This window comes from Hyperoodon ampullatus (assembly GCF_949752795.1).
Source record: "Hyperoodon ampullatus genome assembly, chromosome: 2".
In the NCBI taxonomy this organism is placed as follows: Eukaryota; Metazoa; Chordata; class Mammalia; order Artiodactyla; family Ziphiidae; genus Hyperoodon; species Hyperoodon ampullatus.
The window spans coordinates 61,616,135-61,643,960 of record NC_136915.1 but is presented as its reverse complement, the minus strand read 5'-3'; the positions used below and the strand labels follow the sequence as shown (position 1 = coordinate 61,643,960).

The 27,826-nt window shown below is 33.4% G+C and overlaps 1 protein-coding gene across 1 annotated transcript in view; it reads left to right on the top strand.

The window, feature by feature from the left end:
* The window catches only part of ANKRD13C (ankyrin repeat domain 13C), a gene marked incomplete at its 5' end in the record, with an annotated part of 69,221 nt that overhangs the window by 37,716 nt on the left and 3,679 nt on the right, over positions 1-27,826 (top strand). The window contains 6 exons of the mRNA XM_079721072.1: positions 1,689-1,774; positions 2,956-3,001; positions 7,418-7,484; positions 11,630-11,774; positions 17,576-17,707; positions 20,887-21,048. Coding sequence (XP_079577198.1) covers positions 1,689-1,774; positions 2,956-3,001; positions 7,418-7,484; positions 11,630-11,774; positions 17,576-17,707; positions 20,887-21,048 — 638 coding nt within the window. The remainder of the gene's footprint in view (positions 1-1,688; positions 1,775-2,955; positions 3,002-7,417; positions 7,485-11,629; positions 11,775-17,575; positions 17,708-20,886; positions 21,049-27,826) is intronic.

Sequence of the window (27,826 nt, the reverse complement as noted above, 5' to 3'; positions counted from 1 at the left end):
ATAGGTCATTGGTTCTCACACTATTTGGATTTTATAGACCAGAAAAGAATTTTATTTAAGGATTGATGTAGAGTAGCTGACTTTTTCATTTTAGCATATAAGAACTTTAAAAGTACTTTCTTCTGCGATCACAATTTCATTAAAAAAAAAAAGACACTTTGAAACCAAAAATGAAAGAATAGTCCTTAAATTTAAAAAAAAGTATATAATTTATAAAGAAAAAGAAATCCACCCTGGTACCCAGTTTTTTCATTTGGCTGCATATCACTGGAAACTTGAACAGTTGGCCACTGAAATGTAGACTTGTGTTTGGGAACTGCTGACCGAGATCACAGAGCTAGTGTGTAACTGAAACTAGGTCCCATGTTCCCTGACTTCTAGGTCTCATCCTCTTCTGTCCCAAAAGACCTTTAGTAATTTAAACATTGCTCTTTGATTTTTGGCTTTTAAAAATACATTGGGATTAAAGTTAGACCTGTGGTTAAAAATAAGTTTAGATTCTACTACTTCTCATATTCTTCCCTGAGCTTTTCCTAATTTGGCCTTTGTGGACAAAACAAATCTGATTTAATAAGCTTTTATTACTGTCTTCTTTCCACATTATTTCCCCCCCAACCTTATACTCCCTTTATACTTCTGTATTCCCTATAAGGCACTAAGTAGTTTATAAGAGTGCATACTGTAAAATAGTAAAAATAATAGTATTTTTATTTGTTTGTATGTATATATATGTATATGAAAACAGGACCAGGAGGAAATCAGCATGTATTGATGTATACATTTTACCCCCCTCTGTACATTTTTTCATCTTATTTCATTCAAGGCTAATATTTTCCCTTATTTCAATAAATGTTAGGGATTGATTGATTTTGCTAGTTAATTTTAGACCTTTATTCTAATAAACAAAACTTATACTTACCTAATTGCAGGCACAGTAGTAAGCAATTTATATAGAGCCTCTATAGTAACTCCATGTAGCAGATTTCACTTTATTCTTAACTGACATATGAAAAAAAGAAACTGAAGTTTAGGGAAATTAAGTAAATGTTCCATGTTTATACAGCTAGTAAGTAATGCTGTGGTTTGCGCTGAGGCAATTTGTCTAAATCTCCATCTCTTAACTGTTGAGAAGATGCTCTGGGGGGTTTCAGGTTTTATCAGAGTCAAAAGTTCTTTTCACAGATAGAATAGGATTCATTTTAGTATTTTTTATGCTATGTTGGTGGTATGTGAGAGTACAGCCTCAAGTGAAAGAAGAACAGATGCAACTGGTAACAATTGCAGATAATTACATTTTTAGAAAAATAATGTCCAGTGGGATTTTTGAGATGTATCTTTGAGATCATCTTTTAGATCAGTGTTGACAACAGGACACTGCATCATCTTACTGAGATTGGTAATCTTGACTCAGTCAGATAAAGCCTACTGATGATTAAAAACTAGCAAAACTAGTATGAATAAGTTGATGTCGAGGTATCTGTTTTCAATTTTCCTTGAGGATCATAAGTTTTGCTAAAGGTATTTTCTAACTTATTCATAATATCTATATTATATCTCTGTAATAAGCCAGTGGTGTTTCCTAGCATGGTGAAATTGTTTTTCATAAATTTTTTATTGAGGTGTAATTGGCAATCTAGCATGGTGAAATTTATTTTAAATTAAAAAAATTTTTTAAATTTAAATTTTAGTTACAGCTCTTTTAAGGAAGCTTAAGCAGCAATCCAGGGAAAGTGTTGAAGAAAAACGACCTCGATTATTAAAAGCCCTGAAAGAGGTAGGCTAAATTTCTTTGCTGATTTTGCCCTAAAGGGTAATTGCAAGTGTACTTTTAAGCATTTTAAAAATACAGTTTAATTTCTCACTAATTATTAAGGGTCAAGGAGTGGTAAAAATCGTGCTTCAATTAAGCAATAATGACATTACAAAATACTCTGATTATGATGTGTAATCTTATGGGAAGCATTATTTGCTTTGATCTTAGAAGGCAGATAAAGAATTATTGCTTTCAATAAATTAAGTAAGAGCTCTAAGAAAAAAGGAGGTAAGTCATAATTAATGGCAGTTGTTTTCCTTTGTCCTTTGGATTGAAAGATTTTCAATGAGCTGAAGTGCTACTGCTTTAGGAGCAGTTTGCATTTTCTTTATGTAACAAAACTCTTTTTGGCTGTCCTACTTCATGATGGTAAGAGCTGGGTGTGCTGGCACAGAAAGGGAGAGAGGTTTGTTTTCTGTTGTTTTTTTCCTCTGTATTTTGGATGCATGAAAGAACTGTGGGAGAAAGATATATCATCATGACTATGTCTTCTTTTAGGTATGCTTTGTTTTTGAAATCTCAAGGGATAAATTTTTTGACAATATTTGATTAATAGTTCCCTGAACAGTTATAGTCTTTGATGTTTAGCTTCTAATTTGTGAAATAAAAACGTTCTCTATAGATCTCATGTGATGACATATTATTTCAGATTTAGTAAACCTGCGTTATCACTTTATAGAAAAAAAGTTTCTATTGCAGTGGGTGATTTTATTAGACCATTATGAGCCTACACAATAATCATTTTGGAAGTTACTGATTTTTTTTATAATACTTCTAAAGTTATTAAGTTTCTTTACAATACTACTTACTGTTATGCAAAATAGAATATTTATTGATACAAATTTAAATGCCTGTCAGTTTCAGATATGTTCTTATGTGATTAAAATGTTCTTGTAAAATCTAGAGTGGTGTGAGTTTTCCTTTGTAGATATGTGTAGTAATGTCTGCTATTGTAATGTAATTTTAAGTAATAACCATATATATATTTTTGGTTCTTTCTCCAACTCCATACATTGAAATTATTTCTTATTCCTGTCTATAGACCTTTAATGATAACATTTTTTTAAAGCAAAATATTAAGTAGGTATAAGAGCTGTTAACGAAGGTGTGCATTCAATAATTACTCATATTTCATTTCTCAGCTAGGTGACTTTTATCTAGAACTTCACTGGGATTTTCAAAGCTGGGGTAAGAGTGTGCTATATTTTACTATGAAATATGTACGTATGCAGAAATGAAAGTGCAAAAATAACTATTATATAGAAATGTTAACATAACAAATATTGCCCTAAGGAAATTAAGATATTTTTCATCATGTTGAATGTAATGGTTATAAAGCCCTATAGTAATACTTAATTATCCTAACCTGATTAGTAACTTTCATAATTATTATTTTTAAGATTAAAAATTCTCTTTTTTTAAATAAAATGCTGGTTCAAATATTATAATAATTTAATAAAGGACTTTTCAGAGGGAAGAGAAGAATAATTATGGGATTATTAGATTACTGAATTTAGGGAAGTTTGACATATAGTATTTAGATCCCTGAATGTGAAGAATTCGGTTAACATTAATTGATTTTGTATGTTTTGTCATCTTTCAATCACGTTTGCTGCTTTTATTGCATACTTTATAGCCACTGTTTTAACATACTATTTGGTTGCACACTCTTCCACTTATTTATGAAAGATGTTAATTCCTAGATATTTTACAGCCATATATTGATTTACCTTGGCAAGGTAAGTTTTCTCTCCTCCCCATTTTAAACATGAGTCTATTTAGGGAGAAAACTTTCGTGTCCAAATAGGAAGTTTGATCCTAGTAACCTTTACTTTACTAAGTAAACAACTATCCAAACCACTAACTTTTGGGTTAAATATTTTTTTAATGTAATCTATGTATAGGTTTGAATATAGTGTACTTATGTGTGTTTTTTAAAGCATCTGAATTAATCTTTATGATATTAAAGAGATTTGAATGCTTATTATCACCAAAATAATCATAAAAATAAATCATAAAGTAATCATAAAAATAAATCAGATATTGATAACTCTAGAAACCACTGTTAATGTTTCATATGAATATTTCAAACTCTTTTCAATGCTTACAAACGTGTGTGTATGTACATATATATAAATATAAATGTATATATGTATATATATCTCAGCATTAGTTTTTTTTTTAATGGGATCATACTATTATATCATTATGCATTTTGTCACTTTTACTTAATATATCATAGATATCTTACATTTTAGTTCATGAGGAAGTACTTCATTTTTTTTTTTAACAGCTGCATAATACTGTACAGCATGGGTGATTAAGGTTTTTCTAGTGTTTAATCTCTAAATGTAAAATTTTAATCCCTAAATATAATCAGTTTTTTCTAATATTGTTAACAACTTTAGCTCATCAGGCTAGTTTTGGCTCCATCAAAATCACACATGAGGGAGTTCCCTGGTGGCCTAGTGGTTAGGACTCTGGACTTTCACTGCTGTGGCCCGGGTTCAGTCCCTGACTGGGGAACTGAGATCCTACAAGCCTCATGTCACAGCCAAAAAAAAAGATCACACATGATTTTGTTTTGTTAACTCTGATAGTCCTTTATACTCTATAAATTATTCAGAAGTCCCAGTGTTCTAGAATACTGAGAGAAAGAAAGGTTTGTAATAGCACTGTATAATAAAAGAGGTCTAAGTTAGATTGGTCGAAAGCCTGAGTACTGTTTTTTCACCCTGTTTTTTTCTATCTGTAAAGACCCCAGTCATTCTTGGCGATCCTAAACTGAGGTTGTCCCTTGAGTGTACTGGCTCTTTAATTGATTGTCTTAGTAGTTGTTAGTGGTTTGAATTCTAAGATAGTCACTTTATGTTGCTGAGCAAAATGTTCTAAAATATTTTAAAAGTGACATTTCAGTTACATGAAGAAATAGAAGTGGATGTAATTACTCCAGAAATTGTGCATATGATCTATAGTTATAAACACATTATAAATGTTGCATAATCAAGTTCATTATGTAACCACTGAGGTACTTGTTTAAAGTATTGCTTCTTTGAGAACTTGACTTTGATGCAAAAGAGTCAGCCCATCTGTTTCATTGTTGATAAAGGTTTTTACTGATTTCTTGTCAAATTATTAGCACCTGATGGTTAGATGTCATCTATAATTTTAAAAACTAAACTCATTGGCTAGATTTAGCTTAGACACTTTGGATTAAAAAAAATTGGATAATCTCTGTTATTAGATTTGATTATCAAGCTTTTTTCCAGAGTTTAGGCATGGTTCCTCCCCTTGTTAAAGCCCCTAATATTAAAAAAAAAAAAAAAAAAGGCAACCCAGAAATAAGGGGAAGTTAAGAAATATTGAGGTCTGGCGTTAAGTTTAATTTAGAGGTAGTGGAGCCCACAAACTCTACTCTTTCTCCTTCAGTATTTGGCTGAAAATAGCCTCAGACTTGGTTAATAGCAAGTCTGAAGGTGACTAAATTATTCCAGCTTGAGTTTTTAGGTATGGAAAAGCTTTAAATTGGAATCAGAAGTACTGGCTCCTAACTGTTTGACATGGCAAATCATATAACTTTCCTGAGCTTCAGTTTCTTCATTTTAAAAATGGGGATAATAATAACTGCCCCACCTATTTCAAGCCTTTGTTTTGGTGTAGATGAAATGAAATCATGTTTTTGAAGGAAGCCCTTCAGATACTGTAAAGTGTTAAATAATTTTATAATCACTCTAAATTTAACATTATGTGTATATAGCATGTTTCAACAGAAAAACTAATAGTTTTTTTTCTTTATCTCATAATCTACAGAATATCCATCCTGTATTTGGGACTGTTTTTTGCATATTATAGATGGAAAACATTCGACCTAGAAATTCCTCTTAAAATCAGGGAGTAAGTGATAGCAAAACCAAAATTAAAATTTTGAGACTTTCCATTTTTCAGTTCAGAGGATTATGCTGCCTTTGGAGTACTGTGTTAAACTCTCAGATTATGCTGAGGTAACTTAAGATATAGACAGCCTAATTGTTCAGTTTACATGGAGGAAGGAAAAGTCATCACAGAATTGGGAAAATGAAAATTGCTTTATTTTTGGAATGCATTAAAATCTTTTTTTCTCAATGATATCTTTTTTTTTTTAACTTTTGCTTTTCAAACCCTAAGCTTCTTATTTTTTCTCTACATTCCCCTCTTCCTCCTTTTCTGATTTTTGATAAATGGGTATTGGTATGTGATTCTAAGTTTTGTTTTTATAGGTTACCGTACTACTTCAAAAGATGTAATAAGTTAAATTTAAATTGTTAGAATGCTGTCTTCTTGTAATCATCTTTTTCATGCTACACCAAATATTTAAGGACAGAAAAACTGGATCTCAATAAGCATGAAAGAGGAGCTTTGATCATTTACATAGATTTATGCCATTATTAATCTTCTTAACTTCTGTTGTTTCATATAAGGAAAAATTTTATTGGAAATTATTCCTTGTGTTCTTTGACCAGGGTAACTCTTAGTTGATATTCCCTCTGGGCGGTAAAATTTTCTTGCTTTTATAAAATAAGAAGTCTAGAAAACTGTCTTCAATGCTGGAAATCATTTTGGATTAAATGACCTCTAAGGATTTAAAAAATACTTTTTTATATTTGGTATACCTTTAATGTTAATGAGCAAATATTGATGCTTTTGAAAAAGTTAACTAAAAAACTAGCCCTTAATTATCTCCAAAGTCTTTGTTTCTTTCTAACCCAGGTTGATGTATCACCCATTTTTAAAACACAGAGTTTTGTAAAATATACATGTAATATATCTTACATAGATACACACACCCACTTACATACACATGTACTTGTGATATAATCTTTAATTTCAAAAATTTTGAGTTTCACATTTTTTCTTTTTTTGGTATGTGGTAGTTTAATTATATGGCCTGTTATGTAGATTTATTTATCTATAGAATAACTCATATTTCCCCAAAATATAGAAGATAATAAATAATAAAAAACTATGAGAATATAGCTTGTGATATGAATGTAAGCAACACTGGAATGTAGAAATCTATAAGTCAATAAATAGTATGATTGCATTTTATGGATTTTGAAACTGAGCTACAGTGAGCTTAAGTAACCAACATATTTGGGATTCAGACTCAGATTCCACTATCTAGCTCTAAAAATGTCTTTTTCTATTACACATATTACTTTTCTGGTATTTAATCCAATTATATTTAGAGGATCAGATGGAATCCAGGCTTATCTGGCTACCCATTCAGGAGGGTTTAGTTACCACAGGGCATTGTTTTCTAACTTACAGTAATATCCTACAATATGTACCCAAGAGTGGCATTATATCAACTCTGCTACTCTTACATGTGTTTGGTGGGTGGTGGTGGTGAACTATATAGCAATTACAATTAAATAGTAGGTATTTGAAGTTGCTCAAAATTGCTTTGTATATTATTTTTAAGTGGAAAATACTATTTTAAAGGAAATTATTACAATTTTGGTGAAATAGTAAAATGTTTACATTACTCTTCTTCTAATTAAAAAATTTGTAATCTCTCAGAACTTTAGGTGGTTATTTTTTTGCCTTTTCTTTTTACAAATACAGTGCCTTTACTTTCCCGAATTCTGCCTTCTGATGCATGTAAAATATACAAACAAGGTATCAATATCAGGTAAGGTGATTTGATTTTTTTCTGAGTAACAGATAATTGAGATTTAGAGGTAGCTTTTCTTTTTGTAGTAATAGCTTATACTTGGATGTAGTATTTTATAACATGTTGTAATATATTCACAATATTTTATCTCCTTTGAGATACTACAGATAAGGAACCAAAGGCATAAAATCTTGACTAAAACAAAGGTATTACCTCTTAACTACAGACTATCTGGAAGGCAAGTAGAGTGAAGATCATGATATAACACTAAGAAGATTTAAGATGGTCACCTCCCTCTTCCTAGCTTTGTAGGGAATAAGGGACACATAAGGAGGACATAACTATTGTCCTGTTTTTCCTCCATCCCTTTCCAACCCTTCCCTCCCCTGTCTACCCACCCATACTTCTAGCCATTCATCTGTTCAGTCATCTACCCATTCTAGTGAACACTTTAAGGCTAATCTTAATTTTCTTCTGTTTCCTTTTAAAACTAAGATTGATGGATCTCACGGAGAATCTATTTATTTTATTTATTTCAGGATTTTATCATTTTCTCTTTAGTTTTCTATTAATATAGGTATATTTACAATTATATATATCTAAGCTATATATAATGCTGGTGAATATGCCAACTTTTTAGTATATTCATATCTATTAGTATATTTATATATACATAAAATTTTACATGTCTGTATCTTATAAAAATCCAGAATATTAATTGGAATATGTAAGGGTCTAGATCTAGAGATGTCTTAAAAGGTTATCTCATATAAACTCTTCATTTTATAGATTAGAACGTTCTGACAAGTGAAGTGATTTTTATGAGCATATTGCAAATTAATAACTGAGCCAGGACCTCTCTGACTTCCTGTCAGATCTTATCATGTCACAAGGCAGAAATTTAAAAAAATCAACTCTTTATGAGATTTATTATTCAGTATGTTGAATTATAATGAAGAGATAACCTTTAGATGGAAGTAAGTTCGGGTCATTATTCTCCAGCAAAATTCTATTAAGGTAGAAGTTTCTGTGATTTTGTTTTCAAAAATAACCTCCTCAGATGTTTCTGATGATGAAAGTATTCATGCACATTAAATTCATGGTCATTATAGGAACCTTGGAAAATACAGAAAAGTATAGATAAGAAAACTAGGAAAGGATTTGATAATGATGTAGATTTAATTCAGTAGCCTATTGTTAGCAATATATTATGGTTATCAAAAAATTATCAGTTTAAAAATGCTTAATATAGGTGCTTGCCAAAGTTAGTAGATAACTTGGGAGAATAGTATTATCTTCCATGTGCTACTTTAACTAAAGGTTAGTTTTAGTTCTGTTTGATTCTTAAATTTAGGAGAAAAGGAGCTTCTTTCTTTTAAAAAATTGTTTCACATTTGTATATGACTTTTAAAAGTAAATGACATGATGCATATTACCTAATAAATATAGATGATAAAAAAACCACAAAATGGTTAAGATAGAGACATGAGAATAAGAGGCTGAGAGAGAATAATTGTGTCAAAGAATGTAGTTTAAGGGAAGCTACTGCAGTTTAGCAAGACTCTGAAACCTGGAACTTACTAGCAGCCAAGGTTGAGGGAGAAATGTGACAGGTTCAAAGTGCTAGTTATCAAACAAAGTTTACTAGATTAATGGAGAAGCTGCATTTTAGGATGTATGACAAAGGTTTTTTGCATAGATGAAGAATTATTTTAAAGAAAAAGAAGTTTGTTAACGTTAAAAACTTTCAAATTTAAACATCAGGAGATGATTAGTTCTTTTAAACATCACTTCAAATGAATTTTACTTGTATCTCAGAACAGTTATGTGATCGTTTAAAGTATGTTCTTTGGGAATTCCTTGGTGTTCCAGTGGTTAGGACTCCACACTTTCACTGCCAAGGGCGCGGGTTCGATCCCTGGTCGGGGAACTAAGATTCTGCAGGCCGTGTGGCCAAAAAAAAAAAAAAAAGTATCTTCTTTGTTGTCAAAGAGAAATTAATACTTTAGTAGAAATAGGAGAGTGTGGGCAACTTTATTGTTGAGAATACTAACAAATATTTTCACTGTTACTAATTTTGAGGTTACATATAGCCACTGACTAAAATAATCATTGCAAACTTTCTCAGTCAGGCTCTTCCTATTTCAAGTAGGCCCTATTTCCTTTTCACTGTTACTTGGGCATTTTTCAAGTTTTTATCTGAAACAGAGCATGTTCTACTCAAATCTTTGCATTTGTATAAAGAATTTTTTGTTCTTCATCGTGAATTACATGGCAAAATTAAAAGTATTTAGGCTTATAAGCTGAAAGCCAAGGACTAGTTAATACATTAAAATATCATTGTGATAAATTATATAAAAATTATATTATAAATTATATCATTATGAAAAATTAGATTTAAGGGCTCAAATGTTGCCAGTGTCAGTCTGTCTTTGTCTCTCTGTACATCCCTTCTCTCACTATTCCTACCCCCACCCCTTGCAACCCACTACTACTCTCACCCAGGATAGGCAAGAAGGGAATGGAGGCAAAAGACTGTTCTGGCCCTTTTCTTCTTTTTTTGTGGGGTATAGAGTTCCCTGGTAGCTGAAGCTTGGAGTCCAAATAGGCCACGCATGTTAAATGATCTGTTCCTTTTTTGAAACTTCAGTAGCCCACATCTTATAGAGGTAGGGGATAAGCCCCTTTTACTGGCATTATTTTCTCTTATGCCACATGTACAAGCAATAACAGGATATGTTTAGTAGTACAGGCACCAGTAGTACAGTAGCAGGCCACTGGAAGTGGTCCAGGGGCTAGAATTCAACTGTAAAGCAGCAGGTAGAGTTCACTCATATAGGAGTTGGTGACTTGGTTTTTTTTTTAGGACTTCTTATTCGGTTCTGAGGGGTGTGTATATTTTATATGGCTCAGAAAAGAGCCTCTTATACATAGGATAACCATATTTCCCTGTTCACCTCTGTTGTCCTGATAAAATTATTCACAGTATCACCGTCACTTTTAAAAACTACTAGTTTTGGTGATAAATTATTTGTAACCCTAGTTATTCTTTTGCATGCAAAATATGTTCCATTTTTCAGCTTCTCCTACAAAGCCTTGTGCAAGATTGAAGCACTTCAGGGTACTTGTGAACTTTTCCATTTCATTATTCTCCCAAATTTCAGCAAGTAGTGATTTGTATATTTTATCTGAGACCAACCCACTGGGTCGGCCATGCCAGGTCTTGGTTACAATGAGCATAACAAACATACAAGTGTGTGAGTCCATGAATATTTGCCATAGGAACGATCCATAATGTTTTCAGGCTGTGGAGATGTTGGAAAAGAAAATGTTGGGAAAAAGAATGCTAATCTGAATCTGGGAAGTCAAGCAGAAAGGCCAAGAATTTAGAGTAAGTTAAATGGTTTATCGAGTTGAAGGATGAAGCAAGGTTTGGTACCAAGCATAAGCATAGGTGCAGATCATAAGGACAAGACTGTGGACACACAGTCCTTAGTCTAAGAATGTGGTCCATCCATGGCTATACCTCTCTTATATACAGCTGACCTTTGAACAATACGGTTTGAACTACTTGGGCCCACTTATACATAGATCTTTTTCAAGAAATACATACTACAGTACTATATGATCCAAGGTTGGTTGAATCTGAGGATGTGGAAATGTGCATACGGAGGGCCAACTGTAAAGTTACATGTGGAGGGGATGGGGGTCAGCACCCCAAACCCTGGTGTTCAAGGGTCAGCTGTACTCTGCTGAGCTAGCAACTTGGTCTTGAAGGTGTCAAAGAATGTTAGACAGGTCTGCTTTCCTTTTCTGCCCTTCCCCCTTGAAGTAACTTTTATGGAGTAGCTACAGTATAGGAAATGGTAGAGAATAAGGGTACAGTTAGAGAAATGCATCAACAATGCGGAACCTTTTTCTTGCTGGATTAATGAAGTATATATTCAGAAAAATGAAATATAGATATAATTGAATATATATTTAAATATTCTTTTGGTGTTTTTAAATGAGATTTTAAATTTAGCTTTTATCTATAAATTTGACTTTGAAATATGGTATTAGCATCTTGGTTTGAGTTTAGAAGGAGCAAAACTTGTTTAATTAATATGAAGTTTTATTGAAATTTTATTTGTCAGAATTTCTCATCTATCCATCTTTCACAGGCTTGACACTACTCTCATAGACTTTACTGACATGAAGTGCCAACGAGGGGATTTAAGCTTCATTTTCAATGGGGATGCGGCACCCTCTGAATCTTTTGTAGTATTAGACAATGAACAAAAAGTTTATCAGCGAATACACCATGAGGTGAGCATGTTGTCTTATCAGTATTCCTGTAAATGGTTTAAAAAAGTCTGTAGGGATTTACCCTGTGGTCCAGTGGTTAAGACTCCGCCTTCCAATGCAAGGGGTGAGGGTTCGATTCCTGGTTGGGGAACTAAGATCCCACATGCCACGGGGTGCGGCCAAAAAAATAAAAGAAGTTTGTGTATGCAACCAAGCCTCGGTGTAATTGTTTTAAAAGGCATAAGGCATAATTGAGATGGTTCATTCCTAAAGCTTTCATTTTCTTACCTCTAGTTTTTTAAAAAAGTTTTATCATCTGTTCTCTATCCTGACTAATCCACTGAGTCTGTTTGCTCTTAATTCACTGATGATCTCCTAGTTAAATAAACCCTAACTTCTCATAGTTCTCATTTGTTGAACCTGTTCTGGCCCTGTCCCCATTTATCTTTCTATCTTAGTTTCTTGTATTGTTGTGAACCATCTCTATCTCTTTAATACGAACACCTCTCTTGGCTCTCTGTCTGTACCGTTTTACTTTTCCCAACTCTTTGGCCACCTTTCTTTTCTCCGTCTTTTCACTCTTAAAGTACAAAATTATACCCCTTCTAAACACTATATCTTCATGTTGGAATTGCCTCCACAATGACCTTTGAGAGACCATATTCACCATTATCTTATATCCGTTGTTCCCTGAATGCTTATAAACCAAAGAAAAAGCTTTTTTAGTCTCTATATGTATCACTGATAGCCTTACAAATGTTTTTAGGTCGATATTTTGTTTTGTCACTGTGGCTTTTATTTTTCACCATTTCCTTTCCTTACGTTTACCACATCTTGTGACCCCTTCCTCAACATCTCTTAGATTAGACCCTCCTACTGTCATATCTGTTGACAAGACCTTAGTTACCTTGTATGTGTACTATTGAAATAAATAGTTTCCTAACTGGCACTGAGCAAGGAAGATTTGGATTCGAAGAGAAGAAAAAAAGACATTCCTTGTGGGGGAAACAGGATGAGTAAAGTCAGGGAAGTAGGACTAAGAATGGTTTATTTGGGAAACAGAAAAGCAATCTATCTGACTGCAGTGAAGGTTTCTCTTACTGAGCATAGGAACATGGTTTATGGAAGGCCTTAACAGCCAGATAAAATAATTTAGGATCTGTTACAGTTGTAATAGAGAGTCATAGATTCTTAAACAAGGTATTGATTTGATCTAAAAGTAACTTAAATGAATTCATCTTATATATAATAGTTTTTTGACTTTTCCTCCTTCCCTCTCTTCCTCAAACATTTATCAAGGACCTAATAAATGCTAGACACTGCTAGGTGCTATGGATAGTGGCATTGTATTAATAGTATACAGTTTGTCTCTTGGTATCTGCGGGGGATTGATTCTAGGAATCCCCAAGGATACCAAAATCCACAGATGCTCAAGTCCCTTATATAAAATGGTGTAGTATTTGCATATAAGCTACACACATCCTCCCATATACTTTAATTCATCTCTAGATTACTTATAATACTTAATACAATGTAAAGCCTAGGTAAACAGTTGTAAATACAGTGCAAATACCTTGTAAATAGTTGCCTGAGTGGCAAATTTAAGTTTTCCTTTCTGGCACTTTCTGGAATTTTTTTTTCTCCAAATATTTTTGATCCCTGGTTGGTTGAATCTGCAGATGCGGAAGCTGCAGATATGGAGGGCCAACTGTATATCAATTACTATCATATATTAAGCATTAAATGCCAGCATACTGGGACTATAAATACTTTAAAGCTCTTTTATTAAATCCTTAAAATAACCTGTCTAAATAGTACCATCTCTATTTTATAGATGAAAAAATTGAGGCTTATAAATGTTAAATGATATCGCTAAGATCCCACAGCTAGTACGCAAGATGGATTGGAAAAGGGAGAGAATGGAAGGGGGGAAAATATGTGTTTTTATGGTTATAGGCATACTTCGCTTTATTGCACTTCACAGATACTGCATTTTTTACAAATTGAAGGTCTGTGGCAACCCTGTGTTGAACAAGTCTGTTGGTGCCGTTTTTCCAACAGCATTTGCTTACTTTGTGTCTCTGTGTCACATTTTGGTAATTCTCAAAATATTTTGACTCCTCTACCAGCAAACAGATTATGATTTGCTGAAGGTTCAGATGATGGTTAGCATTTTTTAGCAATAAAGTTTTGTGTTTTTTTTTTTAATTTATTTTTTGTCTGCGTTGGGTCTTCGTTGCTATGTGTGGGCTTTCTCTAGTTGTGGCAAACCAGGGCTACTCTTTGTTGCCGGTGCGTGGGCTTCTCATTGCAGTGACTTCTCTTGTTGCGGAGTGCAGTCTCTAGGCACATGAGCTTCCGTAGTTGTGGCACATGGTCTCAGTAGTTTTGGCTCAATGGCTCTAGAGCACAGGCTCAGTAGTTGTGGCGCATGGGCTTGGTGGCTCTGTGGCATGTGGCATCTTCCCGGACCAGGGATCAAACCTGTGTCCCCTACATTGGCAGGCGGATCTTAACCACTGTGCCACCAGGGAAGTCCCAGCAATAAAGTATTTTTAAATTAAGGTATGTACCTTGTTTTTTTAAGCATGATGCTATTGCACACTGAACAGACTACAATACAGAGTAAATGATGGTGGTGCCACTTGATAGAATTGGGGCATTTGGAAAAGGAAACAGGTTTGGGGTTTTAGATGACCTTCATATTGAATCTGTTGCTGAAATCAGTGTATTTGTTTCAACCCTCTCTTTATATAGACTTCTCTGAAGTATTTGCTATTATCGATAACTCAGTTCTTAAAATTTGCATTTCCTTGTGACTTGACCTTGATCATTAGATGTTCTTTTCCCATATCTCCTTCTTACTCTCTTTTGCCTGTTTCCTGTTGTCTGCTCACTTCTTGAATATTGATATGCGCTTGATGTTGTTCTCATTTTTACAAATTGCCAGAATAATCTCTTCCATTCCCACATCTCTCACTACCTCTTATCAGTTGATAGTTCACAAGTATATATTTGTAACTCAGATCTTCTGAGTGGGGACCTATCTATTTAAATGCCTAATGGATATCGTGTGTGTCTCCTAGGTACCTCAAAATTTAGCTTATTTAAGACTTAACACATCATTTTCCCTTTAAGGTGCCCGTTCTCCCATTTTCTTCCCTTTGGTGATTGACATCATTCTCTGTTCAGCGAGAAAAATTGGAGGGTTTTTTTGACATCTTTTCTTGTATTCTCACGTTTCCTAATTAGAGAACATGTGTGGTTATTCTTGTCTCCCTCATGTCTTATAATTATCCCTTTTTTATTCATGCTGTTATTGCCATAATTTAGATATTCATTATGTCAACTGGACTGTCACAAAAGTCTCATAAATGATCTTCCTGGCCCCCTTCTTGTCTGCTTTTAAATTATTTCACATATTGGAGATAGATTGAACATTGAAAACAAATTCATGACACTTGTCTTCCTTAAAGACACTTTAAAAGTTCCCTATTACCTGAAGAATGAAATCCAAGTTCCTTAGCATGCCATGGTTCCTTCTGTGACCTGGCTTTTGTTCACTTTTCCAGCCTTTTTCTTATCCTGTTATCATAGATACCTTCATGCTGAACTCTTTGCAATTTTTTCCAGGCTATTTAGTGTTTCATTCCTTTGTTCATATTGTTTCCAATTCTGAGGATACCCTTCTTCTTGTACCCTCACCCTGGTGGGGCACCTACTTAGTGTTACTTCCTCATCTGCCAAGTGACCATTGTTTTCTTGATGTTCTCACTAATCTGGTACCATAGAGCTTCTAATGCTGTTTTTGTCTATATGGCTTTCTTCTTTTTTTTGGCTAAGCTTCTCAGAGGTTTGGGGTTCTTTTAGTTGTAGTCTCTGGTACCTAATACAGCATCAGTACATTCTAGTTAGAGTTTGGCAGAATCTTTCTGAAAGGGAGAGAGTCAGTATTTTAGATATTTAAATATATTTGCAGGTCATATGGTCTCTGTCACAACTGCTCACCTCTGCTGTTATTAACATAAAAGCCACCATAGACAATATATAAATGAATGAGTATGGCTGTATTCTAATAAAATTTTACTTGAAAAACAGATGGTGGGCTGGATTTGACTGCTGGCCATAGTCTGCTGACCCTTATTCTAGACTCTCGTATATGTACTAAATAATTCGAATTCTTATGTTTTAAATAACAGCAGGATAGCTAACTGGGCAATAGATGAGTTGGAAGGATAGTACTAAAAGAGAAGCCAGAGATTAAGGCTAGTAGTGTAAGTATTAGCTGATGTTTTAGTATCAATGAGATCACCAGTGGTCTGGTATTTAGGGTATATGTGTGTGTATTTTATGTCTAAAAGAATACAGAAATGCTAGATTTTGAGCAATACTCCTCAGGGCAGGGAATACTTGTTTTTTATCCTAATATGTATACATAAGTAATAATTGTTCATTAAATGTTTATTGAATGAATGTAATTAACAACAGGTCTTTTTCAATGGTGTGGTTAGGAGATAGTCTATGATTTACAGAAGAGTTATGTTTCAAAAGTTTATTTGAAAATGGGATGTTTGAAACTTAAGGCAAATTTCTTCATAGGTAGTGTTGTATATAGTGTTGTTCCCAAGCTAGTACGTAAAATCCTAATTGATTTGTAATATATTTACATCATGATGGTTAACAGTTCTGTACAATCTCTGCCAGTCAAAATTTCTCTTTAGGAAATTGTGTTCAGAATTAGTTTGGGTTACCAGGAATACATTTTCACCTGTTACAGCCTTAGCATTAATGTCAAGATTTTCTATCCCTCACTTGTAAGGGTGAAGGAAATGGGCTATACCTGGGTGAAAGTTTGTGGTGACGAATAGAAAATGGGCCTCTTGGGAATCTAGAAATCAGGAGGTAGGGAAAATAGAGCCTCTAGTTATTGTAAACCTTATGGATGGTTCTCATTCTCCAGTCAACTCTCTAGGTTCTGCCTTTTTTCTCCCTCTTTTCTTCGGATTCTGGGGTCCTAAATATCAGAGAATCTCTCTTGGCCTATTATATTTAGAATAGAACCTCATCTAATACCTACTCATTTACTTTTCTGTACCTGGTCTCTTAGTTTTCTGTCCCTGAAACAAGCACAAAGCTTTCTCTTTTAAAAAATAATTATCGATCAATTATTTTATGCCAGCACTGGGGAATATGTTGAAGCAAGGCTGCTAAATTGAGTTTGGAAATTATGGGTTGATATTTATGGATTTCTTTTCTTTGTATAAGGTGTATAGAGAAGATCCCATGTGGCCTCCTTTCCTTTTTTCCTGCCTTATCACCTCTCTCCTTTCCTCCTTCCCTTCCTTCCTTCCACTTAAAACTATTGGGAAAGAAAGGCTCATAGTGGTGGGTCTTTAGATTAAAAAGAACTAAAGTAAGATTCATCTATACTTAAAGAAAACAAAACCTTCTTACAGGCATTTTGTCTCAGACGTGTCTACTTAATTCTTAAAGTAATCTTTTACAATTACTCTGCATACTTTGTACTTCTGTAATGGGTAATCTAGTATTGTTTCCATTACACATCTGGAAGAGTGTGAGTACACTTTTTATGTGTCCTGTATTTTTAGATTCATAATTAGTTATAATTCTAACTTATTTAGTTATATGAAGTTTACACTTCTGTAATTGTTTTTAGAGTAACTAGCACTTCACATTTTTTTAGAATTGGTCCTTTTTGTTTTTTGAAATCTGTAACGTTTTAATTGTTGACATTTTCATATGTGGCGCTAATAACCTTTGAAAACCTAGATTCTTATATTTACCTTTTGCCCCCACCCCAGGAGTCAGAGATGGAAACAGAAGAAGAGGTTGACATTTTAATGAGTAGCGATATTTACTCTGCAACTTTATCAACCAAATCAATTTCTTTCACGCGTGCCCAAACAGGATGGCTTTTTCGGGAAGATAAAACAGTATGTGCAAGTCGAGATTTTTACACTTTAAAAATTGTTTAGTATTTAATGTTGCCAAAATAATGTGCTGGAAATACAGGTAGAAAGAAGTATCTTACTTACTTGTTTTCAAGTAGTTTATTCTCTTCTCCTTGAATCCAAATAGGGAATTATATTGGTTGGTTACAGAGTTGGAAGATATTCCTACAGAAGCCAGGAGAGAAAGTTTAGTTCATTTGAATTTTATGTTGAAAAATATTCTTGTTGTTAGTTGCCTTATTATTATACAGGGAACAATGTCTTCACATGGTTCCATTATATTTCTAATGCTTTATTTCTCAGGAAGACCACAAAGAAGCATATACTTTTACATTCATTTCCCTGGACCTTTTTTCTTTCTTCTATTAGAATTTTAAACTACTTACTTGCCCAGTATCTGTCCCTCAGTATTCCATATATTTGACTAAAATTAAATAAGCTTACATTTCTACAACACTGTAATTAAATTAAATCTCAGTGGCGGTTTCCCCATTAGTGAATTGTAAATTCTTTCCATAATTCCCATTTCATCTGTCAGCAAGAGGTTATATAATATATAATATTTCAAATATAATATATTCAAAATATATTCAAACATTTTTTAGTTGCATGTATGAAGAAGCATCTTATAAAATTTTAAAGTCAAGGATAAGTAACACATTAGGTAAGGGCCAAGATTTTAAGAATTCTATTTATCTTTTATTACACACAGTAGAAATGAATATATCCTCATTAGAAAGACAAAAATAGCCTGTAATAGGGTTCTTTGAGAAACAAAATCAGTAGGAGTTCTATATCTCTCTGTGTATGTGTATATATCTGCATATAGATGTATATATACCTATAGACAGAAGGAGAGAAGGATGAGGGAGAGGTTGATTTATTTTAAGGAATTAGCTTGTGTGAATGTAGAGGCTGGTAAGTCTGAAATTTGTAGAGCAGTCTAGCAGGCTGGAAATTCAGGGGAGAGTTGATATGGTCTTGAGTTTGAAATTTGCAGGCTAGAATCTCAGGCAGGGTTTCTGTGTTGCAGTCTTGTGGCAGAATTGCTTTTCCTTTGGGAAACCTTAGTCTTTGCTCTTAAGGCCTACATTTGATTGGATATGGCCTTTCCATATTATGGAGGGTAATCTGCTTTACTTCAAGTCTGCTGATGTAAATTTTAATTAATCTAAAAAATGAGTTCGTGGAATTCCCTGGTGGTCCAGTGGTTAGAACTCAGTGCTTTCACCACTGTGGCCTGGGTTCAATCCCTCGTTGGGGAACTAAGATCCTGCAAGCTGCACAGCACAGCCAAAAAAAAAAGAAAAAGCCTTCGTAGCAACATCTAGACTGGTGTTTGATTGAACAGTTGGACATCATAGTCTAGGCAAACTAACATAAAATTAACCACCACACAGTCTTACACATAAAGCTGAAAAATCTCACTTGACCACTACTCACAATCCCAGAGTCCTTTGCAGAAGGTTATACAGCTGTATATCCCCCAGACCTTTCTTTATGCTTTATGTACATAAATATCTATCTATAATAATATTTAGCTTTAGTTGTTGATAGGTTTATTTTTTATAAAGTATCATTTTATCTATTGTTTTGCAACTTTTTTTCCCCCAATGTCTTAGAAGTGTTTTCTTTTCAGTAGTATTACTTCATTCTTTTTAGCAACTGCATAGTATTCCATAGTATGGATATATTGTAATTTATTTATCCAGTCTCTTATTTTTGGACATTTAGATGGACACACATTTGTGTCCAGTTTTCTCCCACTATAGGTGATGTTATGTTTACTATCTTTTTACATGCCTTTGCACTGTCTTTTATAGATAGCAAGAAATGGAATGGCTGGATTATGGGGAATATACATTTAAATTTTTTTATTGATATGATTTATTTTTAATAAATGCTTTTTCATTATAAGATTTCAAAAATTGATCATTATCACTTGAGTGTTTCCCAACCACAGAAAAATTCTCACTGTGAGATCTAGGTTCATCAATTTTCCTCTCTAAGCCTATTTGGCAACAAGTAGCATTATAGGATTCACAGTTGTGAGATCCTACATTGCAATCCATTTGTTGGCTTGAAGTCTTATTTGTTTGTACTCTGTTCTTCTGGACAGCATTAGAAGGATCACTTCAAGAGAAGATAAAAATTGAAGCTGCTGTTCATCTAGTGCTACTGCTAAGCAGCTCAAAGCTCTTGAAGAGTGTCTAGGTGATCTTCTTAAATCTTTGACAGGTAAGGAGGGAGTCAGTAATGCTTATGGTTCCCATTTTGTAGGTAGAAACAGGTACAGAATGCCTTGCTTTCTAATGACTGGTAAGGAAGCCACCAAAAGCAAGGTGGAAATGGAAGCAACAATAAACACTTAGTTTTGGAATGCCAGAAAACAGCACCAAGAGGAGAGTAAGTGATCTGCATGCAGGTAGAAATGGGAAGCTTGTTTTCAGTAGTTACTGATCATGTTTTTCGAGGTAAGGTATTTCAAACTGACCACCTGTGGGTCTGAAAAAAGGTGAAGGTTAATGTTGAAGGAGCCCTCTTTTCTTGATGTCCTTTTAATCCATTTGAGTTTCCCTATCCCCAATCCATAATATAAATACATAATTATATTGATAAGCAAAACTACTTGGTTGTTCTCCCTTTGTTGAAAGAAGCAAGCAACTGTAACTTGAAGTTTGGGCCTGTTAGAGAATATTGGAACAGGTAATTAATTTTAGTTGTACTAGAAATTTTTATGTGACTAAGACTATTTCTTTTTATTCCATTTTTTTCTATCTATAAAATGGGAACATTAATTATCCCTGACCCCTCCTTGTAACTCATGATACTTGACTATTAGCTAAATTAAGTTGTCAGATAGTTTTGTGCTACTTGGGAGTAGATTCTAAAGGAATACTATGTGTTGTTTTTACTTAGACTTAATTCATTTGCAGATTAACTACCATACATCTTGTGTGTTTTAAATTTTCCTTTACAAATTTGAAATGTGTTATTTTATGTATTTTTTGTATAAGATAATTTGATAATTTCAAGTACCAGAGGAATATTTTATTTACATCTAAATGTTATATGTTTATGAAGAAACTGTGCATTACTTCGAAACTTAAAAAAAATCTAAGATAAACTTTATTATTTTGAAATATTTGATTTTGTTTTAGGAAAGGGTAGGAAACTTTTTGGCCGACTTTTATCTGGTGAATGGACTTGTTTTAGAATCAAGAAAAAGAAGAGAACATCTCAGTGAAGAAGATATTCTTCGAAATAAGGCCATTATGGAGAGTTTGAGTAAAGGTGGAAACATAATGGAGCAGAATTTTGAGGTATAACTTTTACTTTTTTTAATTTATAATGTTCTAAAGAGAGAGGGGGTAGACTTCATTCCTGGCATTCAGTGAGTTTATATAAGTATGCTCATAGGTTTTGTTTACTATGTATCACCTTTTATTTTTCTGTGATACGGTCTTTGGTGATTTTTTGTGAACCTGTTCTTGATCTTTGAGTCTTCACTAATAAATAGATTAAAATCGTTTTGTAAGCATGAAACCTGGTGTTAATTTTTAATCCATGTCCCTTTGCATATATTCATTTTCCTACTTCACCAACTGAAATCTTATGCTGATTTGAAGACCTGGCTAAAAATCTACCTACTTTATGAAGTCATTTCTAGCCTATACCTTCCCATAAATTTTTTATTCAGTATGTATTTATTGAAAACATGGTACATGAAAAGAATTGTGTGACAGTAGAAAAGGGGAGGGAAATCAAGGAAATACGTAGCTATATGAGACAAGGTAACTTGGCTCTATAATCTTATTTCTCTAGTAGATGAATTGGAGGGTTTCTTAAATATTTTTAATTTTAACAATTTTAGACTTTAAAACCAGAAAAAAAATGATTTCCAAATGTTAACATTCTACTACATTTTTTATAGCAGTATTTTTTAGGATTGGGACCCTTTAGTGGATTATGAATTCGATTTGTGGGCTGTGACCCCCACTTTTTTTTTTGAAGTAGAATCTAAATTCAGAGAATAAGGAAAAACTAGAGCACATAGTATGGGTCCTTATTACTTTATGAAACAATAGTGTTAGGGGTGTATGTTGTGTCTACTTGCATATGTGTGACTGCTGGGTTATAGCGTAAAATGTGAGTCACAGTCAGAAAAAGATGAAAGGCTACTATGAGGAGACTTGAATTCCTTGAATGTTTAGCCTCTCCCCTATGGTATTGTGCCAGATTGCATTTTCAGGATAGACAAACTTTTCAGAATAGTATGCCAGGTCTCAACTAATTCATGGTGATACTGTGTGTGCCAGCAAAATTATTTTAATGTTTAGAAAGTTTATGTGTTGAGTGAATCAACCATAGTTTAGTTAAGTGAATATAGGATGTAAAGTGCTTAAGAATCCACATTAAATGTTTAAGTTAAAATTGTGATCCAGTTTAGTGTGATCGTGTCCCCTTCCTGCCAGATCCTCTTTACAGTCCTCATTTTTCTTTTGTCCTTGGGTTAGAGCCTCACTAGACTTTATTTTCCAGAAGCCTCCTGGTATTTGCTGATCTCTCCATCAGTAGGAGGTAATAGGATATGATATGCTCAGGAAATAGAAATGGAGATGGATTGAAGAGAGGGAATGATGAGCATAATCTTTGACAAAGCTGTTACCCTTTCCCATTGTTAACCAGACATAAAGACCATTTCTTTGGACTATATTGTGATTTAAATTTTATAACAGTTCTTTTTAAAAAAATGATTTTGTTGTGGTGGTGCTTATTGCTACCTTTGTTTAATTTTGGCAGCAAAACATTTTGGGATGAGTACACAAATTTAATTCTCTTTAGGGCAGAGATTGTAACTTGATGCACTTGAATTGGTAAAGGGGTCTTTAGATGACATTTTAATCATGTATAGTTTGGCACATTGAAATTAAAACATAGTTTAATCCCAGATGCCTGTATAATAAAACAAAATAATATGAATTAAATAATTAAGCTTCTGACTTCTGATCAGATCAAAGGAAATAGTTCCTGGGCATTGTGTGAAGTATTTTTTCATATATCATCTCATTTAATTTTTAATTATCACAATGACCTGATGAGATAACTATCATTGCCCAATTGTATAGAAAGGAAAATGAGGTTTAAAGAAATTAATATATCTGAAGTCACAAAGCTTAAGTAGTAAAGATGGGTTTTGATTCTTGGACCCTTACCCCAAGTTCTTCTTCTTCTTGGTCTAAGTATATTGCTTCCCAGATTGCCTTTGTTAAAGTCTCTTCTTTGTGTGTATCCAGATTTTCAACACATCTTAGCAATTCTTACAAAATATTGTGAAGTTGAAGTTGTAAAAGGAATGAGAGAACCTTGCTATTGGTAAATGTAGTAAAAATCAGTATTGTGGTGTTTTTTTCAATGATGTATAGAGAACACATTAGTAAAAAGCATGTTTTTGGCTTTGGAACATTATTGAAAATTTCAAGAACTTAGAAAATATGTATGACTATTATGATTGTTTTCAAAAGACATGAAAATATTATATATATATATATATATATATATATATATATATTTTTTTTTTTTTTTTTTGGCCATGTTGTGTGGCTTGTGGGATCTTAGTTCCGCAACCAGGGATTGAAACTACACCCTTGGCAGTAAAAGCTTGGAATCCTAACTACTGGACCACCAGGGAATTCCCAAAAATATTATATTTTAAAGCCACATTTTAATAAAATTTCAGTTCTTAAAAAATGTATATCCTTTTAAGAATGAATTTATGTTCTTTATTCTAAATGAATAGCTTTTGAGTTTCTTTTTTTTTTCAGACAAATAGTTGTTTTAATTTCTGTAAGAAATAGCTTATAGGTAACACTTAGAAGTCATTATTTGCCTTTTAACTAGTTTTGCCATTTCTACTCCTTCTTTCCCCTCTCCTTTCCAGACAGTTCTAATATTTAGTATATATTTTGACGATATTTTTTATAGTAAAATTTAAGTGTTCAGAAATTTTTAAGTTATGGATACTTGCTCCTCCACTTTTGGTGCTTTTTTCCACTTTGTTCTAACCAATTATTGTTGGAGGGGGGAGTAATGCCCCATTTATACCTTAGACAGTCATTGATAAAAGCACTAATTGTATGCCAGCTATATATACAGAATATTGAGTTAAACTCTATTAGTGATTATGTACTTTTTTAATATATAAAATCAAAATAAGAATATATAGATATAAAATACATGAATGTGTTAAACTTTCAGAAACCTTTGCCATATAAAATATTAGAATTCAGTAAATCTAGCAATAAATCAAAACTATTTCTTGTATGCTTCAAGGAAAACAGGCATTAAAAGTTTGCATTTAATTATGTAGGAAAGGTTTGATTTCATTTTAGTTACAGAGCCTACTGACTTAGGGAAATAAACTTAGAAAGCCATCTGGTGTCCTGTGGCAGCCTTCATGTCTTCCTGTTTCATTAGATAGTTATGGGAACAGTATAGTGGGAACACTGATGGGTTCAGCTGTGAGTATCAGTATATAACAAAGGATCAATTAGAATAAACATAAACTAAAAAAGACCTTATTAAAATATAATAACTGATATTCATAATGATGAAGTAAAGTGCTCAGTGGAAGGTTAAATTAGATTCATTACAGTCTCTACTAAGATGGGGAATATATAATGTATAGTTTAGAAAGAATTCTATTGGAAATAGTAGAAACTGCTTAGAGAATTTTATTACCTGAAAAAATGTACTTATATGACATGTCGCATTATCTAATCATGCCAGGAAAATGAGTCTTTACTATGATAATATATATATGATAACATATATATGATTTTATATATATATAAAAAAACATCAGTTATAGCCAAATGTATATACAGGTATTAAATATATATAGGTATTAAATAGACTAGAAGCAAGAGTAGACAAATGTTAAGCAGTGCTCTGAAAGAGAAATTGACCATGATCTGCTTAGTTAGATAGAGATTTGGGTGGAGGTGTGATTAACCTTTGCTATGGTTCTGGGTTGGAGCATCAGTGGTAAATTTTTTCAGTCATTTCTTCTGTTTGTTACAGCTTCCATTAGCTTGTCTGCCTTCTGCAGGATCACAAGACACTGTTTTACCTAATGTTTTGCCACAATATTTATGACAGTCACTACCTATTAAGCCCATTTGTCATTCTATTAATAGCCATTGCCACATGCCATACTACTGTGTGTAGTATCACATTTTATATATCATATTTGATATGGGTTATGATATAATTTTGGCTGATTATAACAGTAACTTAAACAAGACAGGAGTTTATTTTTCTCTCATGGAAAAATCTGAGTTTATATGGTTTCTTTGTTCTGTGAGTTAATCTCAGACCTAGCCATTTTTTTTTTTTTTTTTTGGTCTTATTTCTCTACCATTTCTAGGATCTGACCCTCATTCACATGGTATACGATGTTTTATTACCTGTTTAGCATTCCAACCATTAGGAATGATAATTCCTAATAGTACTTAGGAAAGAGAGGACATGCCTGTTCTGTTTGAATACCCAGTCAGAAGTTGCATACATCACTGCTCAAATCCCATTGGTTAGAACATAGGTGTAACTAATTTAGCTAGCTGTAAAGATATCTAGAAGTCTTTAATCTAGGAAGTCATGTGTCCAGCCAAAAATTGGTAGGGAGGTTCTTTTACAACAAAGAACAGGAGATAGATTATTGATTGAGTAGACAATTAGTATTCTCTAATGTCTAATTGTTAGATACATACCTGATGCTTCAGTTACCACATAAACACTAGTAACTGTCACCCAATATATACCTTCAATTCTGACCTGTCTCTTAATCACCAGATCTATAGTATTTTGCCTACCTCCACTTGGATAAACATAGGTATCTAAGATTTAGTATGTTTAAATCTGATCAGTTTTTTCATTTTTCTTATTTTCTCTGTCTTGAGTGGTAACACCATTATCTACTACCATTACCCAAACCAGCAATCTGAAATTTGTCCTTGGACTTCTTAGCTTTCCTTAACCTCTGTGTCAAATCGATTACAAAATCCTAAAGATCTCGTGAATCTATTTCTCTTCTTCCATTTTGAAATAGCTTATCATTTCTCATTTGGATTACTGGGATAGCTTCCTAGCTTACTCACTGCTACCAGAATGACCTCTCTGAAATAGATTGAACTATGTAAAGCCTCAATAACTAAAATGTATAGAATATTTACTGTGTGTCAGGCACTATTTTAAGTATTTGATGTTAACAAGCCAGTTTTATCCTTACAACGACCCTCTGAGGTTATGTAGTTGACTAAACTGAGACAAAAGAGGTTTAATAATTTGTCCAAAGTCAGCTAGTAATTGGCAAAGCCAGGATTTGGGCAGTCTGGCTCCAACGTTTGTGTTCTAAAACATTATATTGCTCAAAATATTTGTCCATTGCTTTCTGAGTAAAATACAATCTACTTAGTGCACAAAACCCTTTCAAACTACTTTTTCTCTTCTGTGTCTTGCCCTCTTACCTTGTATCTTGCTATTTTTCCTTCATGTATGCTACACATGAAGGGAAAAATAGCACCACACTTGTAGTTTCCCAGTACAGCATGCTTTTTCTCACCATTGTACTTTCCTCAGTGTCCTTCATTTGGTTATTTTGTTCTCTTTCTTTTAGACTTCTCCACCAGGAACCACCATTGCTGGCACATCTTTTTGGCTACCCCAGTCTGGGTCAGAGAAACCTCTTCTCAGTGCTTTTATGCCATCCTCTTGATCCCTCTATCATACCACACCCATCCTGGATTATAATTATCTACTTCCTGTGTGTCTCTTTGTAAACTTCTCAAGGTCAGAACATCATCTTTCATATTGCCTGATGCTCAAAAACTGTTAGTTTCCCTTCTTCCCCTATTCTTCTGTTGCTATTCAGAGATCATCAATGATTTCTAACCAACAAAATCTGTGGCCTTTTTTTCAGGCTTCTTTCCCTTTAAAGTCTTTGTTATGATATTGAAACAGCCTTTTCACTTCCATGATACTTGTCTTGCATCTTGTCATGATACTTGATACTTGTCTTGTATCTTGTCATGATACTTGATACTTGATGCTCTGGTTTTTTCTTTTCCCTTATTGATTAATATCTGGCTCCCTTCTCTCCTCTCCACCCAACCCCCTGGCAAATCTGTGTAGTTTTTAGGGCTCAGTCATCAGTCCTCTGTTTTATTGCTTTTCATTTAGTCAGAGAATTCTTAAACCATTATCTCTAAATATGATTTCTCTCCTTTTCTTTTTGTAACTGCCCTCTAGGAACTTCCCAGTATAAAATAGTTACTATTATTTACTGAATCCTTTATACTGTGCTAGGCACTAAGATTTTCCATACACTATCTCCTTGAATTCTTAACTATGAGTTGGGTGGTCATATTCCCATTTTGCAGGTGAGTTAAATTGATAATAATACAAATAACATGCCCCAATTCACACAACTACCAGGTAGTGGAGCTGGGTGGGATTCCAGCTCATTTTTGTGTCTTCAAAATCCTTGATTTTAATAACTCTAATATGCTGCCTATTAACATCTTAAACTCATTATATCCAAAACTATACTTCTCTGAATGGAACCCTCTCCCAGTGTTACTGTTCATTTTGTTATTTATGTGTCTTTCACTTATTGCCCTTTTGCTCTACAGTTTGTGTTGTTGGTTTTTCCTTAGCAATTTTCGATTTCTACTGCCACTCCCTTAGTTCTTTATTGCCAATTCATCCTATAGTGATCCAAGCTCTTAGTTAACAAAGATGAGGTGTAAGTTTTAAATCTGATATGACCTTTACCACTGTTGTTGATCTCCCTTTTGAACTTTCCTCCCTAGTTCAAATCAATCTAGTGTTTCCACTGTTAATTCTCTGTCCAAAATATTCTTTTTATTTTCTTTTCATTTAAATTTGAGCCTCAAACCCCTAGTCTCGATTTATTGTCTATAGAAAACTGCTCTCTTTTCTGAACCCCTGTGTTACTCAGTTTTTTGTAAGCTCATTTGATCTCTAATCATTTAATAATTTGTATTCCTGATTAACTATTCATGTTTGTATGTGTTTTTT